We start from the raw sequence: 18407 nt of genomic DNA, 5'->3' as shown, positions 1-18407 counted from the left end.
TTTTAGAACTACTATACAATCAGCAAAGTGTAAAGGAAGAAGAAAAAGAAGTGTAGTTTCCTAGGCAACAATATGAGTTCTGATGTCATAAAGCAATTTGGTGTTAAAGTGTTTGTTAGTGCATAGTGCAAAGGAGATAATGTAATGGTTAAAGCTGCAAAATCGTTACTAAAACTTAAGCTTTTTGGTATTTTTCTAAAGCACAGGTGCTATCCATCCTAGTGCATGAATGTTTATCTGGTAACAATAACTTTTCGGTTATGTTTTATCGTGAGACTGTGTGGTCCATGTCCTGATTTCACACACCATAAAGGAACTTTCCATTATCTATTTCACAGCATAGAATTTCATGTTGAACCCTTTTAGGAGTTATATGTGAGGAGGAGATCAAATTTGTTCGGGTGATGGGGAGCAGGTTGCTAGAGATAGGCAAAATGGCAGTCAAAGCTTTTCAGATTTCATCGTCAGAGGTTTGCTTCTGCTCCTCTGTTCACCATCAACATGATGATAAAATTAACTGGAAAACCTTGAAGTTGTCATTGTGAAACTTAGTGCGTTAGAACCTATTGTTTAATGTGATTATATTTCAGGTCAAAATTGCAATTATTGGAATAACTGCTGGGGGTGTTGGGTTGGATTTCTCTTCTGCCCAAAATGTTGTTTTCTTGGAGCTGCCTAAATCTGCATCAGAAATGCTTCAGGTTTATATTGCTATGTAAATGTCAACTTTCTGGAGTAATCTGTTCATCAATTTGATCATTTTATATCCCAACTATCTTTAGATTTTCTTTCTTTTTCTGATTATATTTTAATTATTGTATGACTAAAATGCTAAGTATGCTGCAACTTGTGAAGGCAGAGGATCGGGCCCACAGACGAGGACAAAATAATGCCGTGAATATATATATCTTTTGCGCGAAGGTAGTCTTGTCTAGTTGTCATATTGTTGACTGTTTTTGTGTTTGTTGTGTAACAATAGGCTTGAACATATTCCAGGATTCATTAGATGAGTCACGTTGGTTGCAGCTAAATAAGAGCCTTTTCCGGGTTTCATCTGTGATCAATGGAAAAGTTGATGCCGTAAAAGAGATACAGGTGATGTATACAAGCTTGATGTGATCAAGTATACCACTGTATCTGTAATCTAGTTATTGGATTCTGTGTTTCTATAACATCAGTGAGCAAATATGATAGAAAAGCTCATTGTGCTTTCATGGGGCCTCCTATTCTGCTTCACTTCCAGTTTAACCCTAATTTTCATCTCAGGTTGATGGAATTTGCCAGCTTGATTACTCCATCAATGCCTCTGATGATGCGAGAATGGGCATTTCATCTATTAACATGGATGTTGAAAATGCAGGTACACATGAGAAAAAAAACGTTGATATGATTTGTAAATAGGAGGTGATTTTCGCCTTCGTTTTGAAGTTTTATTATACTTGAAGAGCTGATAAAATATCAGATATCGCAGATGAAAGTAAGGTGCAGAGCATAGTGTTGTCTAATGAGACATCTAAAAGATCTGAAGGTAGTATGGCTGCTTTTGTTGGTGTTGATGAGGATGGCTTGGTTCAGGTCAGTAGCCCCCAATTTGGGGTCAACAATTCTAGCATGTCTCTATTTCTTCCGTCTTGCATTTTAGCTGCTGTTACGGGCTTATTAATCTTATTTTCTTAATTTATCTTTTGCTTTATGTTTTCAAACTTGACTTCTGATACTGTTCTGGCAGGATAACATCTCTCATTCAGATACACAAGATTATTCTTCCCTGGGTTCAAATTTAGAAGGCAATCAAACATTAACTGCAAAAGATAGACAGTCAAGTGATATTTGTGGTTACAGTCTAGATGAGGGTTGTGAAAAAATCAAATGGTTGGAGAATATGACACATGAGGTACTTTTTGGATTTCAAGTTAAAGGGGCTTTATGGTTCTGTAATGTATACTGATGAACTACACTGTTTCCATCACTTCTTGAAAGAACGGCATTAAATTTGCTAATGCAGACTGATGAAATGCAGTCAACTACCCCAAAGAATTTTGATGGTAAAATTTGTGAACTGGCAGAAACTGATACGCGGAGTCCTATCCAAGCAGAGTCACTTCGGTTTGAGGTACATTCTTTATTTTGATCTTTAGGTGAAAATTATTGGAAACTTTAAGTGATATTCTGTCATCATTATCTTTTGGTTATCCTTTTGCACCAACTCTATAATGGATGAATACACTCCTATGTTCAAAAGTTAATCTGGTGAATTATAGGGGAAAGAAAAATAGGTCTACCTTGCAATTTGCAAGATGGCCTTGGAAAAGATTTCTATCTGCTATTTGTATTAGTTCTGTTTTTCTCTTTTCTCAATTCAACACTTGCTAGGTTCTGTCTACCATGCAGGAGCTCTACTTTCAGAGAAAACGTTTTGGTACTAAAATGTTGCTATTTGATGTGAGTGAACTTGTCACTCTTCATTTTACTGTAGTACCAGATTAGGCAAATCCAATTCATTTGCTTGATCGCTTCCTCATAACCAGGGCCCAAATTGGCAATGGGCTACTAAAACGGAAAGAAAAACATGACTATTCACCCAACAACACTAGTGTTGTATACAACTTGTTTGAGTTTTTGTGCAAATGCGATCATTATTCTTGCTAACTGGGAATGCGAATGATGCGTATTATGCCTTATGTCAAATTTGTGTGTTTGTTAAACCTTTTAATATAGCATTTTCCCTTGGTTTTTTAGAAGGCTTTTGTGCTTTACATGTTTCTTAATTTTGGCAGGTAAGCCGATATACGCGGCGGATTCACTTGTATGTCTGCATCTTGGGAGAAGATTCAAGACCAAGACCAGTTTTTCAAAACTTCAGGCAAGAGGAACTAGAGTCTATGCTATCTTCTAATGGTGATATAAATAAGGAAACAGCTCCGCAGCTCCTGCTGGATAATTCTGCATTTTATGAAGTCTTCCAGGCTTTTGTGAAAGAGTGGAATGAATTAAGACCTATTGAACAAAATAAGCTCCATGGCAAGCCTCTGCAACTTCCGTTAAGCCTTGAGTTGTGTTATCTGAAGGACACTATAAATCATGGATGTGGAGTATGTCATCTGCAAGCTTTAAATTACTTTGTGCAGTTGGCAATATGTTTTGTGCTTATTATTTTTAAGAGATATGACCACTTTAGTGATGGTTGGGGGAAATGGGAAATTATGACTTGGTATATGCATTTGAGATCTCACTGACCATCCACCATCTATTATGTTTAGGTTTTCTCTATCAAACTTTTAGTGGTTCATCCTAGTCACCATATTATTGCTTTCCCAGTGTAGTATATAAACTTGAATTTTGTGAGATACTGGGCCATCTCTGTTATCTTCCATTTACATGCTAGTTTGGAGATGAATTTAATCTAGATTATGAGTTTCCTTTTATCTTCGTTATCTTGCTGTAACTTCTATGTTGTTCTGAAAAATCAAACCTTGAATTTCCTGTTATAGTTTTATTTCTTCTTTTTGACATGATTGAGACAGTGGATGTGATCTTGCCACCAGGGGTTGTTGAAAGGTGGGAGTAAGAGACGAGTTACACCTCTAAGTGATATAAGCCGTCCTCTACCAGAAGGTGCTCTCTGGAAGAAGGTAGTTTTAAGTGGTGGCCATGCAAAGGAGAAAGAATATTCACAGGCTTGGACTATCACTGGTGAACCTCTTTGCAAACTTTGCCAAGCTCCATGCAGGTGGGTAGGTTTAATGAAGATTCAGTTGCAATTATTGGTTTTCTCTCATTGTTAGATAACCAAGTCATTTTCTTTCAGGGGAAAACTTGCAAAGATACCTGAATATTTTGAGGATCTTTTCTGCAATTTGGGCTGCTTTCAAGAATATAGGATTAGAACAAGTCAAAAAGCTCTTCGTGAGGTCAGTGCATCTATTCTGGTTGATTGGAATCACAGTCATCTGAAATAAGCGTTTATGTCTTAATTGTAACTTAGTTTTTCTATTTCTGTGTGTGCAGCTTTTGAGTCCTTTTTTATTATTTTAAGCCTTATGATAGTTCAAGTTATGATCGATATGCATTAGGCTAGTTGGATAATTATACTGACCAAGAGCATTTAACCGCAGGCACTTTTCCAAATTGAGCATGGTGTTTGTGTTAATTGCAAACTGGACTGTCACACACTAGTAGAATGTATAAGGCCTCTATCTGTTGCCAGGAGGAAGGAGTATATCCGCACAACAGCTCCAACATTGGCAAAGAAACGAAAGTTGTGAGTATTGAGCATTTTTTTTATCATGAACAATTGTGTTTCCAGTGAACTGTGAATCATTCATCTCTATTTATTTGCTTAACTATGACTTATAAAGAATTTTCTCAGGTTCAATTGTGATTATATGGCTTAATTCACCACTATAACCAGTTCAAATTTTTGGTCATTGTTAATTATTCCATAATATTAGCCAATTCTGATGGTAATTTTTGAGTTTTAGTCCAAGTTGCTTCACATTAATGGATCACAATTAACAGTCAAAACTACCTTGGTTTGATTTCCAGGTTTGAGAAACTCGTATATGAGCCTGTTGAAGGAAATGCTTGGCATGCAGATCATATAATACCCGTCTATAAAGGAGGAGGTATCATCTCTTGTCAAAATTTAAGCCTTTTGATTTTGTGTTGAATCTTTAACTCATCTGAATGTATCAACAGGTGAATGCAGACTCGAGAACATGAGGACTCTTTGTGTCGTATGCCATTCTGAGGTGACCAAAGCTCAACAAGGTGAAAGAAAGTTAATGAGGAAGAGGGCAAAAGAGCAACTTAAACTTGTCATGATGCAAGTGAAAGGCAATGGCAGCACTGAATTAACCGATCCGCAAAGTGATGTAAGTATTGAATCCAACATTGAGTTTATTTGCCTTCTACAGAAGAAATTTAAGCTATGTCTATATAATTCATTGGCTATGTCTTTATAGCCATTAGTCATATTGTAGTAAATTGTTCTACTATCTCCGTGTTTTTGTGTAACATGGAATTTGCATTCAAATTAATCATATCTTCAAGATATCGCCCGAAAGGACACTGTATTCTCTTTACCGTAACTGTTGTGATTTGTTACCTTCTTTATATCTTGTAGGTATGTGTATTGAAGGCGGGACATGATGCCATTCAAGACGACGACTCACTGTTTGTAGAAGTCCCTGGTAGCTCATACTCCGCAAAATTAAGCCAGGATTTGTGCAATCAATAATCAAAGCGAGAGAAAAAAAAAAAAAAATAGCAATTGACATCAACTGCTGCTTTCTGCTTGGAATCAGCTGATTATGTACAAGTAACACACCAATTTTTATTGTATGATTTTGTAATGGTGTTGCTTCAATGTGCAATATCATTCTTTGTATACCTTTAAATCACAGCCAAGTGTTTAATCATCAAACATTATCTTTTGTATACCTCCTTGATTGACTTTTTTGTATAATTAAAAGCTGGAAATGCATCCAAGTCTCATTAAACACAAATGCTATTTCATATTATTGGAAGCCTGTAATGACATGAAACTATTACAAGTGAAACAACTAATAACAAAGTAGGATGCAGATTGTTTTTCCAGTCAGAGAAGTCTGCAATTTTATCTCAAGTATCTTCAGTTTCTTCTTGATCTGCATCAGCTTCAAAGCTGAGGCCGGAAATCTTCATTGGACCGACATTAACTGCAACCATACGAAAATAATGAGTTCAGGAAATATGTACATAAACAAATAGACAAAGAATGATCTGTTTGGTGTTGAGAAATATGAATATGCAAATGAAAATATACCAACAGCATCAAGTCCTGTGAGGTTGGGCATATACTTTCTGATGTGTTCTTCAGCAACGTCTTCGGCCTTCAAAGTTTCACACTCGAATGAAACTGAAACCTTTTGTTTCTCATGCTTCTGTTCAACAGTGCCTACAACATCTGCTTCCCAGCTGCAACATTGCGCATACAATCAATTCCACGCATGGATAATGCAATGAGTAAAGAAGATCACATAGCATTGAAAATAAAGCGCTGAACAAATACGAATTGAACAACATTAACATTTGCCATCGCATGAAACACGATTCCGCATTGATACTATATAAAAGGAAAAAAGAAGACATTGCCTAACACTGAAACTCCGACATTAAATACCTTAAACACTCAACACTGCATGAGTAGTGATTCCACACACTGATACTGATGAGAATGAAAAAGATGGCATAGCCCTTAACAATAATAGATCTTAAATGAATGCCAAATTCAACTCCATATTGATACTATAAGTAAATAAATAAATAAAACAAAACAAAACAAAATAAAATACAAGAGACTGCATAGCGCTGAAATTTCTACATTAAAACCATTTAACACACTCAATGTTACATAAAAGACATTCCACAAATTTGATACACATAAAAGCGAAAGAGATGAAATAGCACTTAGAGAATAGTTCTTCAATGAATGCCAAAGTCAAACAATTGGGAATCAGGCAACATCAAAATCATTAACAATAAAAGAAGACTCACCCGTGGGCATGATCGATGTTTTGAAACCGAGCAGCATCGTGTCCTCTGCATTCGACTACAACCGTTCGCTCTCTCTTGCTCTGTGTGAAAACATTGCAAGGTTTCACAAAGCATATAAAATTGATAAAATAAATTTCTTGCAAAGCTTGTTACTATTTACAGTCAATAAGATAAACTAAGTAAGATTATCAAGGTCTTACTGCATAGTCGATAATTGAGAGCTTGATTAACCGATAATCTTCACCTCTACTACACTCCCTTTCACAATCCAATTCTGACACAACACAAATAAAGTTTATGAGCTTTGCAGGACAAATGATTCTGAATTTAACAAGTGAGTAAGTGTTGAGTTTAGATTGAAGAAAAAGAACATGAAAATCATTCTGCCATCTTTTCTTGAATTAAGGAAAAAGAACAGATAAACAAATGAAAAAAAAAAAACTTTTTGTTTCCCTAAATTTATCAATGACCTATTGATCTTCAAATCAAAAGCATGATCTTTACAAACAAGCCAAAAAAAAAAAAACCCCTCTTTTTTAAAAAATTTCACCAAACTTTGATCAATGACTAGACTTTGAAATTTGAAGCATAAAAAAGGAACATATAAATAACACCGAAACAAAGTGAGGAAAAAAAAAACTCTGTTTGCCATCTTACAGTCCACATTGGAATCTATACAAGAGCAATCCACAATCAAAATACCACATTTGAATCAAATCACCCAAAAGGGTTTACATAATCAAATGAATCTCATTTTTACAAAGCCACAATCAACTGAATGAAAACTCCTAAACCAGAAACACTCAATTTTTCTAGAAAAAAAAAAAAGAAGGATATCAAATGAGACTTGATACCAGTTCCATGGAGACCATAGCAACAAGATTCAGGAAGCTTGATGAAGTGTCCAGAGATAGATCCACTGGGAAGAAGAGCAATGGATGCAATCCCTTCCATTATCTCCTCCTCCCCCTTCTTTCCTTTTCCCATTTTCAATTCCCCCTCTCAAAATCCCAACTTTAAAATAGAAAAAGGGAAAACTAGAACAACCCCAGCCTTGACGCATTTGGGGAATGAAATTTGGAGCGATAGGGCTATTTTGGGAAGTAAAAGCAAGGGTGTTCTTGGAATTCAACCATTTTTTTGTTCCTAAAATGTCCCTGGGGTTTTGGGTTCTTCGATATTTATAGAGGCTCTTGGGCGGTGTTATCCCTTCCGCTGGAGTGGGAAAATTTGACGCCTTTACAGCGAAAGATCGTTGCTTTTCTTCTTCAAGCTTTTGTGGCTGTGAGGTGAAGTAAAAGGTCACAATTTGGCTGTTCTTCTCTAACTTTCAGGTGGATTCCTCGATCTTTTTTATGTTCTTTGAGAAAATTTTGTTCTTGAATCGATTGAAGAGTGAGGTGAACGATGAAGACTAGGTTTTCCTTCGTTTATGGTTCGTCTTGTTGGTATACATGACCTGATTTTACTTTTAGAGTCGCAAAGTTGTGACCTTTTTCTTCTGTGTCTGAACCTTTGATTTTGAGGCTCTTCTGATTCTGAGGTTTTCTTTTCAAGATGAGAATGTATACAGGATTTAAAGTTAAAAATTTTGATATTGAGAAAAGGTTTCGTGTTGTTAGATGCGATTGTTTCCATTTTGGATGGAAAGCTTTATGTATGTTCTTTAGCCATTGATAGTTCACTTGTAAAATTATTGTTCTGTTTGGTTTGAACTATAAGTGCACAAAATATGATGGAGATGGTGTTGTTAAGGGACTGTGTTGCAGTTGGTAGTGTACTATGTTTCTACTCTGGGATGAATTTTAGCTTGGATAAAGTTAGAAGAAGTCAAAATTCCTCCATGGTGGATAGTTCGGTGTTGTCGGGTAGTGCTTTCTGGTTAAGAAGAAGAAGAAAGAGTAATGTGACAGTTTATAGTTCCGAATTTGGTTTGCTTTGTGAAAAGAATGTGGATGTTGGTTTGTCATTTTCGATGGGAGAAGGTCATCATCAATTTCTGAATAGAGATGAACTTGATTGTCCTTCTCGTGTAACACCGTTTATTCCACAAACAATGGACGAGCTGAATGTCAAACCTGTCTATTGCTTATCGTCACTCGAACAGGAAAAAGGACAAGGTCTCTCCAAAAGAAAGTTGCATTTTTTGGAGGAAAGGGATGAAGGGTTGTTATCAAAAAGAATCTTGAGGCTTAGCAGGTCAAACAAATCAAGAAGTGCCTTGGAATTGTTTGTGTCAATGGAAGTGACCGGCCTTCAACCAGATGCACACGCTTGTAACTCTCTTATCGCTTGTCTTGTACGTAATGGATCACTTGATGATGCCTTGGAAGTTTTTGAACTGATGAGAAAGAAAGAGATTGCTACCAGTCATACATACAGTCTAATACTCAAGGCTGTCGCTGGTGTACAAGGTTGTGATTCCGCATTGAGAATGTTCAAAGCATTAGAAGGTGAAGTAACCACTGTAAAGAATTTTGATGTAATTGTGTACAATACGATGATCTCAGTGTGTGGAAAAGTGAAAAATTGGTTCGAGACTGAAATTCTGTGGAGAAAACTCAAGCAGAATGCTGTTGCTGGAACAATGCTAACATATGACCTGCTAGTCAGCACTTTTGTGCAGTGTGATCAAACTGAACTAGCACTTGGGGCTTACCATGAAATGATTCAGAATGGATTGGAACCAAGTGAGGATATTATGAAGGCAATAATTGCTTCTTGTACCAAGGATGGTGAGTGGGCTTTGGCTCTTCAGGTGTTTGAAAAGATGTTGAGTGCCGGCATTAAGCCTAATGTGATTGCTTACAACTCGATGATTAATTGTCTTGGAAAAGCCGGAAAGTATGACCTTGCCTTTAAGATTTATGGGCTCATGAAAAATTCTGAACATAAACCAGATGCTTATACATGGAGTGCATTGTCAAGTTCTTTGTATAGGAGTGGTCGGTATGCTGATGCTCTTCGGCTTTTTGAGGGCATTAGGAAGGATCAGGGTGATCAGTTAAATGCTTATTTATGTAATGTAGCTCTCCTTTCATGTCAGAAGCTTGCTTTATGGGAACATTCTTTGCAGCTCCTCTGGCAAATGGAAACAAATGGAATACCTATGTCGACAGAGTCCTATAACCATGTTATCTTCACGTGTGAGGCTGCGAGGAATCCGAAAGTTGCATTGCAAGTCTACCATCGTATGATTCACAACAAGTGCGTTCCGGACTTATTTACGCACTTATCGTTGGTAAGATCTTGTGTTTGGGGATCACTCTGGAAAGAAGCTGTAGACATATTGGAGGTATTCCACTTTATTTCTTTGTGGATGAATATTACGGTGAATCAGTAGATAGATGCTTAGCAATTTATTGAAATGTTTTACTTGTATGCCTGCACCTGAACAAATTATTCTTCATTTCTGTAGTTTTTGTTAATTGTTTTGTGTAATCAATCACAATTGCTGATAATTCTTCATTATGTTTTTCTGATCAATGTTGCAGTCTGTTGCGCCAAATGCCTCCATATACAATACAATCATTCATGGGCTTCTTTTAAGAGGCAAGACTACAATGGCAAAAAAATGGTACGATCGTATGTGCGAGATCGGGTTTAAACCAGATGGAAAAACAAGAGCATTAATGCTTCAAGTCTACTCAAACGAGCGAGCCAGGCCACATCCAAGATATAAAGTATGGAAACATTCTTAATTATTCAGCTCACGCGGTGCCGTGTGTTAAGAAACTTGTTGAATGCATACTCTAAGCTTTTGCTGTCAAAGGTGAACACACTGAGATTCAAGTGTACATGTCAAGAAGTTGAAACCAAACAGAGCAAGGAGATTTAATTTGAGCTCAAGTGCCTTCATGGATGATCTAAATCAAGGCTGTAATTTGACAGCAAATTATGCTACTCTGGATAACTCTTATGTACAGAAATAGAGCTTAATCTGTATGACTGTATTTTCATTTCCATTTAGATACCCATTTGTCGATAATTATATCACATGAACCTGGCAACTTAAGGAAAGCATTCCAGGTAGATTACATTTGATTAACAAATTTCATTTGTATTGATATATTCTGGCTTTCCATATGTTTTCCATGCAAGTTATGTAATCCAACAACAACAACAACAACAACAAAGAGACAGAAAACATTGTATTTGCGCTTCATAGAACAAAATACATTCATTTACTTGGTCAGGGCCATAATGCCAAGATCCTACAAGGAGTGAAAAACAGGACTGAAGTCCATGGCTCCTATACAACAGTTCATATCAACTTTGACTTGTATCTAATGATCAAGTGGTAATCACCTAATCTTTTCTTTTCATCCCTCCGATTATGTTAGCGCAGCATATCCCGATCAATGTTCGTGTAAACGCATTAGTGTTTCACTCTGACTGTAATTTCTTTATTACTATTTGAGACCATGGTTCGGACGATAGAAATCCTCATGGTTTATTTCTTGTGTGACCCGTGGTTAAGTCTGGTTATAACGGTGAGATGGCAGCTGAGAAGAATTCTTCAGCTTTATCCAAGAAACTGCTGGGTAACCTTCTGTGAAGCATGAAGGTAGATGAAGCTTCTGAGGCAGGTAAGCTGTGCTTCTGAGCCCATTCATCGCAAGTCTTCGATCCTCTATTGTTGTCTCTCTGGGTTTTCACTTTGACACCTCTTGTACTGCCACTTGAAACACCTCCTCTACCCAATACACGATTATTTCTTCGGTTTGATCGTATAGAGAGATCAACTTGCTGTGTCTTTTTAGCTTCTAAAACCAACTGGCTATTGACGTCAGATTGATCATTTGGCACTGAATTATCCGGTGGTGATGAATCGGAATGGAGTGAAAGTAAACCCTGTCTGCAGGACTTGAGCAAAGAGAGCAGCATGTCTATACTTAATTCTTGTTGTACCACTCCTCTGTTCTGATCACATCCATAGCATGCAGCAATGAGTGTGCCAGCCAAGATAGGAGTGAGCTCAGGGTCACTGAAGAAAACAAAGGGCAGGTCGCAGACCTGTTTGATAAAAGATTAGTATTGCTTGTTTCGTTTGTTATGAGCTTGAAGTTTGAGGAATTTAACATACCTTGTGAAGAATGGTTGGACTTTTTCCCCATCGAAGAACTGCTTGATTTTCAGGATGGAATAATGCAAAATAGCCAAGAAGCAAGAGAGATTCCAGTAGAAGTAAGCCAACCTGCAGCAAGTAGTGAAGGTACAAACTTATACATTGATTACTTCTCAAGAAAGCAACCATACAATAAGAAGCATGGTATAAATGAGTAATAGTAAACACCAATGGAAACAAATAAAATATGAGTGGAATTTGAAGAAATAATTTGTTTCCACACAAAATGTGTGTTGCTGGATGAGAATGATATTTACAAAATTGAAAAGCATATAGAACATGTCACAATATGGCTGGAACATGGAAAAGGCAAAAATTCAAGGTACCCGATCATTAGTTGTTCTCCATTTGCTTGTACAATGGGAAAGTAGAAAACTCATCAAGTGGAAGAATTCCATTTTCAAATCTGACCTTGCCTGTAACAATTAAAAAAAAATAGTTAAAATGTTTAGCAATTTTTATATGCTGGCACAATAATCATGAACCAATAAAGATACTCACCAGCATACTCTGCAAAAGAGTGATATCCAAGATTGCCAAGTTGTTCAAAACCTTCAATACACCAGTAGCAACCTCTTCAAAATTCATCGGGAAAACATATGATGCCTACATAAAAGATGACAATGTCAACATACTAATCAATTACTGTATGCTTACGAACTAGAAAGAATACATGCATAACACCCATCTACAAGTCTTGCATGCTTGGTTGTATGATGATCAGCAAACTTAAAAGGCAAGAATGAAAAGTTTAAATGATGGTTATTAAGATTTACATGAACATGAAATAGCTCATGCATACCTGAACCTCACATTCAATAGCTAGTATGAAGATCAGAAAATTGCAGAAACTATAAGATTGAAGAATTCAACCTTTGTGTTTAAGAAATGCAAGGAGATTGGAAAAGTCCTCCTGATATTCAAACCTTGGAGAAAACAAGATGCTGATTGACAAGGGTTGAACAAGATTTATGCAAAAGGCTCATGTAAGATGTATGATGTGTTACAGAAGAAGTGTTACAGAAGAAGTCCTGGTTGATCTTTCACTATAAAAACAACACAAGAATTATTTCCAAATATTATTATAGAAAAATATAAGAAATTTTCAAGAAAAGGAATTTATGTGAATAGCCATGAACTAATACATTAGAAAAATAGAATTACATCGGGACAATAATTTCCGGGCATTCGCAAATGTACCTGGTCAGATGACATTCTGTTATTTGCCTGAAGCAGAACAGCTGTCAGCAGAGATGGAAGGCTTACGAGGCTCGTCTCTACTACAGCAGAAAGAAGAAATACCACAGGCTGTTTCAAGTTCACCTCATTTTTGCTTTCAATATCTTCATGTACCATGTTTTCAGCAACTCCTTTTTTTTCTGAGCTATCATCCATGGGGTTCTTTCCATCTTTTTGTGGTAAACGTAACTTGGCTTTTTCCTCTGACATAATGTTCTGAGGCTCATTCAAGGCAATTCCTGTAGAACCTTCTGGCCCACCATCTGCATTGTTTGAATAAACTGAATTATCAGAAGGCTTCTTCATAGACTGAACATCTACCTCCATACTTTCAGGATCATCTGTTCTGGATGCTAATTTGTCCCCCCCATCTTTATGATCAGATTCTCCAGTAACCTGGTTCATGACCGTAATACTATCACCGGAAGGATTATTCATCGTAGATGAATTACTTAAATCAAGTGACTTTTTTCCGGGACTAGCTTCCAAAATTTCGTAAGCAATTGCTGGTTTGGCCACACAAGATTCCCAATCAATTGAAGAGGCAGATGCAGGTCTGCATGTCAAAACTGTCAAGAGATTCAAACTTAACAGAATGGATGACGGAAATGGAGCACCTTCCACCTGAGGCCTATCATAAAGGGCAAAAAGGTCGCGTAAACGATGAATTACTTGATAAGCAACTATGAGTTCTACCAATCCATCTTGCATTTGAAGCTGTCGTTCATCAACATGTGCATGCCCAATAATAGTGGTTACAGTCCATAAGAAGCCATCCAGTATCTCTGCAATTGACACCAAATTCTCAATTGAAGCTTTACTCGGCATGTTGTTAGTGGCTCCAGGACTGGATGATGCTGCAATCTTAATGTAGTTTTCCAGGGATGCAGACAGCATGGGAATAATAGGAGGCAAAAGATTTTGCACAAGAAAATAACTTCGATTTGCTGAAAGTGACAGCACCACCCGCAGAAGTCGTAAAAGATAAACTGTAACCTGACAAGCTTCGGGTTTTGAAGTATGGGAGGCAGGCAATGCAGAAGCTATAAAATCAATTAAACCAGCTTGACGAGATGCATGTAGTTCAGGCTCCCTGCCCTCTAAAAACTGCTTGACATAAAGTGATCAGGAAGAGAAGATTAGCCAGGAGATAATGAAGAAACATACTGAAGGGATATCAGAACTTAATATATAAGACACTTAGGGTTAAGATAGCAACAGTCAATAGCCAATAAGCATAACTTCCACAGGTGATATCCGTTAAGTATACCTAATATCTCACATGAACAATATGGCTCAAGAAATAGTAAGAGCATCACCTTTACCATATCACCAACAATCAATCCTATACTTGCAGCTCCTTCCTTCCTAGCTTGCCGATGTCTTTGCAGGTCCTGAAGCCATCTTCCTATTTTTGCCCTTGCACCTCCAACTAAAGCTCTGTATCCAACCCCTGTATTTTCAGGACCAAGTGATGGTTCAACAAATTCATGTTTCAGAGCCATGAGCCTTTGCCGAATTTTTTTTATCCTCCGCTTCAATGACTGCTGCTGTGTTGTAGTAATGAGTCCCGGTGCGGCAAGACATGTGTGAAAATCTTCGACACTATTTGTTGGGGCAGAACGATTATATCCATCTTTGTTTACAGAACGCCGCAGAAGTGGTGATGACTGGTCTCTAAAGTCCATCGAAGCCTTCTCACGGATTTGCTCAAGGTAAAATTTCCGACGTTGCTCACTTTCCCTAAGCCTTTCAGCTAATCTCAGGGCTAAAAGTTCGGCTTCCTCTTGTTGAGCTTTGGCTCTAACTTCCTTTCTCCTAAGTTGTTCAATTACCCTTGCTTCCCGAGCTGCACTAGATGCTTTGCGTTCCTCCTCTCTTCTCACTTGCGCCTCTTCCTTTTTCCGTTGTGTTTCAGCAAGACGCTGCAACTTCTCAGCTTCTAGTAGCTTCCTGCGCTCCAATACAGCTTCTTCTCTGGCTGTATCTTCCTTTTGTTTTGTTCTTATCACCTGCAATTTTTCAGCTCTCCTCATTTCCGAATCATGAAGCTTTTGACGAAGCATCAGCTTTTTATTCTCTTCATTCAATGAAGTGATGAAACGAACTTCATTGACCTTACTGCTTTCATCACCAGCTCTTTTTGCAACTTGAGCCAGATATGCTTCATGACGGGATTCACTGCGCTGATGGCGAGCATACATTCCTTCACGCAATTTTAAACTCCTAACAGCCTGCCATTCATTGACACGGTTAACTTTCTCTGATGTCCGTTGTAGCCTCTGCATCCTCTCATTTTCAAGTTGGTTTCTTATTCTCATTGCTCGAGCATGCTTTTCTTCAGCTTCTCTCTTCATATCTAGAGCAGTTTTCTTTCTTTTTTCTGGGGACATCAATTTGTCACGCAAGACACGAGCACGCTCTTGACCTTTTCTGCTCATGCCAGGTGAATGAGAAACCCGAGATGAAGTCCTCATTGGAGATTTAAGTATGTCCTCCCAATTCCTTTTCTCCTTCCAAGCATCCATGGACTTCCATGGGGCTGAATTTCGCTTCTCCTTCTCCTTTTCCTTCTCCTTATCAGTAAGAGAACTTGGCCTTTTCACCACATCTGTGGTCTTTGATTGTTTGTGTAACCTATTTTCAACTGGCAGCTTATCTCTCTTATACAACTCTTTCTGAGTTTCAGAAATTGGCTCCAAAGGTTCTCTTTTAGACTTACCAGAAACAGAAGCCAAAAGGCTTTCTGGAGTCATGCATTCCTTTACTGCTGTATTTGCTCTGCTTTGATTGGACATATATACATTCTGCTTCTTTGTAATAATTAATCCTTGATCAGAATCCAAAACTCCAGCTTGCTTTTCTGATTGCATCTGATGTTCAGTGGCCACTTCATCACTTGCTTTTGGTGAAGTCCTGTAAGGTCCTATAGGGATTTCAAGACTAGATGTATGAGCAGAACTTGCCTTCACATCATCTCTAGCCAGCATCCCGGCTCTTTCCATTTGAATTTTCTTGAAGGCTTCCAGTGAAGAAGATAGTATTTCTGCCCTGTGAGGAGAATTTGTCATTCTGCGAACCTGGACAACAGTGATAGACTTCAATGTTTCTATACTTTAGCATGAAACTTGAAAATTGAGTTAGCTAACGACTAAATATGAGTGTTTTCATGTGCATGAAAAACCTTGATCTTCTTCAGTAGTTACATATATTCCTATCCATGTAGTCTTACAAGGAAGCATCATTCCATTATTGCATCAGGAGTATTAGTATAGCATAGCATGAGCATAGAAAGAGGAAGGCTATTGTTATGTTATATAACATATGTAACAAAGTTAGCACTATACCTCCCATGAGAGGGCATGGGGCCGGCGATGGTCAGTCTTTGAGCTAAGGGATGTACCAGTTTTTGGTGATTGAGAAGGGGACCTTTTTATACTATCAAAATGTTCCACTCTAGACTTTAGCTCCCTGAAATCAGATGCAGCTTCTTCCAGAACAAGAATAGCCTCATCCATCTGTTCCACATCACATTCCAGCTCACATAGAAGGTAGAGTTCATCAACTGCCCTATTCAGATTTTCAAAAAGGAAACACCAGAGTCTTTGTCTGAACCTTTCTTTACTTTCTGCAGACTCATTTTCTCCGAGTTCAGTCCCATCTACTGAACTATTCTGCAAAACATTTCCCTCTTTGACGGCAGCTCCACCTGAAGCACTAACAGAATCTTCAAAACTATTCTTTTGGTGCTCAAGCAAAGTGCTCCTTTCGGGATCAGCTTGACTCCCAACATTTTCAGGAACATTAAACTCTTTGGTAATATCTGAAGATCCAATCATGGATGCATTATGAGTCCTTTCAACTGCCATACTTTCAGCTTCTTCGTCAATTTTGGAGAGACGATTACCAATAGCTTCAACTAGAACAATTGGGTCAGATTCACCAGGGTTTGTCACGTTTTTAAGAACACCTTCTGAATTGGAATTCAATAACTCCACATCTTCCATAGAAGTCTCACCAACTGATGACTCTACTCCACTGGGAAACTGCTCTGTAATTTGATATCCATTTATTGTTTCATCCACTACAAGTGGAGTTGAGGGTGAAACTTGTAAATTAACATCTACATCATTGTGCTTAGGTTTCACAGACATACTTGAAACCACAGAATTTCCAGGCACTAATAAACATTCATCCTCGAGATTGCCCCACTTTATTTTGGGAACAGCAACATCATCTGCACTCTTCTTTATAGAAACTCCCTGGAAATCCTTGACACCACCTTCTAAATTCGTAACCTTCATAGTCATAGAAGCATCCTTCCTGGGAGGTTCATTCTCCTGGTTGGCAGCCACCTTATCAACTGATTTTCCACTTTCATCATCTTTTACCAAGGGCAAGCCAGGACCGTCAGCGGAGACAAACCCTGATTTAAAAGGTTGTGCTGGCTTTCTGCCATGGAACTTCCCGGCTTCATCATTATCAGAAACTTGATTGCGCGCGAAATAAGTGTTAGCCTTGGAAGAAGATCCCCCAGAAACCTTCTGGGTGGCTAACTTTGAACTGGTTCTGTTCTTCTGCACCAAACACAAGAAATCAACAATGAATATCGTCAGCTCAATCTATACCAGAGCAAGCTTAACAATCGTGATTTGAATAGTTAGAAAGCACAAAAACCCTAGAAATTCAAGTTTTTCTTGGACTCTCTCAAATTCAGCTGAGGCAAATATCAAGCGCAATTGGTTCTTTTTTCGATCATCATTGATTGCACAAATTTTCATGTTCATATAAATAAATCAGTCATTTCCATAAGCTCAGCTAAGGGAGAGAACAATGGATGAAAGAACGTACCTTTTTCACTTCAAACCAACCCGAACCCTGATCATCTCCAGTTTCTCCGCCGTTTTCCATATCCACTCAACCATCAACGAGCAAATCGTCCTTAACGGATCAAAATTTCACATCTTTAACAAAATCCCATCAGTTTTTTTTCCACAAACTCAATCAAAATTAACAGTTGTTCGGACAAAAACCCTAAAGTTCTCCATAAAACCCAGGCATTTTTCATAGATATTTCTCATAATGAAAAATCGCTCCCAATCGATCAACAATGCCGTCAATCAACGGAATTATGCTTCAAATATGGGAGAAAAAAAAAAGGTCGCATTTGCAATTAGCATCATAAAAAATTATAACCAAGAAAAACCCTAAATCAGGACGAACACCTCATCGAGATCAATAAGAAGAATAGGAATGAAGAATCAACCATAAACAGTGAAAAAACCAAAGAAAAGAATCGATTTTGGGGATCGCATTGCAGGATCTCTTCAGAAATCCAGAGCATTGCGTCGAAAAAGGTGAGAACTTTTATATGCTGGCGGAGCGGCAGGTTTCACTACTCAATTTTCTAGGGATTTTTCTTATCCCCCCCCTTCCAAAGTTCAAAATTATTGCTTACCAAACCCTCACTTTTCCAAAATCCCTGTTTTTTAAGTAAGATGTA

General features: G+C 37.8%; 4 protein-coding genes across 5 annotated transcripts in view; 2 read left to right on the top strand and 2 right to left on the bottom strand.

Moving 5' to 3' along the window:
* Positions 1-5266, top strand: part of LOC120283655 (DNA annealing helicase and endonuclease ZRANB3) — a 12604-nt gene extending 7338 nt beyond the window's left edge. The window contains exons 12-25 of the mRNA XM_039290365.1: positions 591-701; positions 856-921; positions 997-1095; positions 1267-1360; positions 1463-1575; positions 1730-1894; positions 2006-2113; positions 2778-3092; positions 3546-3730; positions 3809-3911; positions 4116-4261; positions 4546-4625; positions 4699-4874; positions 5126-5266. Coding sequence (XP_039146299.1) covers positions 591-701; positions 856-921; positions 997-1095; positions 1267-1360; positions 1463-1575; positions 1730-1894; positions 2006-2113; positions 2778-3092; positions 3546-3730; positions 3809-3911; positions 4116-4261; positions 4546-4625; positions 4699-4874; positions 5126-5239 — 1875 coding nt within the window. The 3' untranslated portion in view covers positions 5240-5266. The remainder of the gene's footprint in view (positions 1-590; positions 702-855; positions 922-996; positions 1096-1266; positions 1361-1462; positions 1576-1729; positions 1895-2005; positions 2114-2777; positions 3093-3545; positions 3731-3808; positions 3912-4115; positions 4262-4545; positions 4626-4698; positions 4875-5125) is intronic.
* Positions 5267-5496: 230 nt separating this feature from the next.
* On the bottom strand, positions 5497-7599 carry LOC120283654. Of its 2 annotated transcripts, none has more exons than XM_039290363.1 (5): positions 7392-7592; positions 6738-6811; positions 6538-6617; positions 5807-5958; positions 5497-5699 (listed from the first exon to the last, which is right to left on the bottom strand). In XM_039290363.1, the coding sequence occupies exons 1-5, from the start codon at positions 7522-7524 to the stop codon at positions 5623-5625; spliced, it is 516 nt and encodes a 171-aa protein (XP_039146297.1). In that variant the 5' UTR covers positions 7525-7592; the 3' UTR covers positions 5497-5622. The 2 variants fall into 2 exon arrangements, with proteins under 2 accessions (XP_039146297.1, XP_039146298.1); XM_039290364.1 differs by having other exon boundaries at positions 5608-5699; positions 5842-5958; positions 7392-7599.
* Positions 7600-7737: 138 nt separating this feature from the next.
* LOC120283653 (pentatricopeptide repeat-containing protein At3g29290) lies at positions 7738-10602 on the top strand. Its single transcript, XM_039290362.1, has 2 exons — positions 7738-9832; positions 10032-10602. The coding sequence occupies exons 1-2, from the start codon at positions 8270-8272 to the stop codon at positions 10236-10238; spliced, it is 1770 nt and encodes a 589-aa protein (XP_039146296.1). The 5' UTR covers positions 7738-8269; the 3' UTR covers positions 10239-10602.
* Positions 10603-10674: 72 nt separating this feature from the next.
* LOC120283651 lies at positions 10675-18278 on the bottom strand. Its single transcript, XM_039290361.1, has 8 exons — positions 17756-18278; positions 16252-17481; positions 14224-15984; positions 12866-14011; positions 12167-12271; positions 11992-12081; positions 11624-11734; positions 10675-11553 (listed from the first exon to the last, which is right to left on the bottom strand). The coding sequence occupies exons 1-8, from the start codon at positions 17813-17815 to the stop codon at positions 11023-11025; spliced, it is 5034 nt and encodes a 1677-aa protein (XP_039146295.1). The 5' UTR covers positions 17816-18278; the 3' UTR covers positions 10675-11022.
* Positions 18279-18407: the final 129 nt, after the last annotated feature.

This window comes from Dioscorea cayenensis, chromosome 19, assembly GCF_009730915.1.
Source record: "Dioscorea cayenensis subsp. rotundata cultivar TDr96_F1 chromosome 19, TDr96_F1_v2_PseudoChromosome.rev07_lg8_w22 25.fasta, whole genome shotgun sequence".
NCBI lineage: Eukaryota > Viridiplantae > Streptophyta > Magnoliopsida > Dioscoreales > Dioscoreaceae > Dioscorea > Dioscorea cayenensis.
Note: the sequence above shows the minus strand (reverse complement) of the source record. Positions and strands in the feature narration are given on the sequence as shown.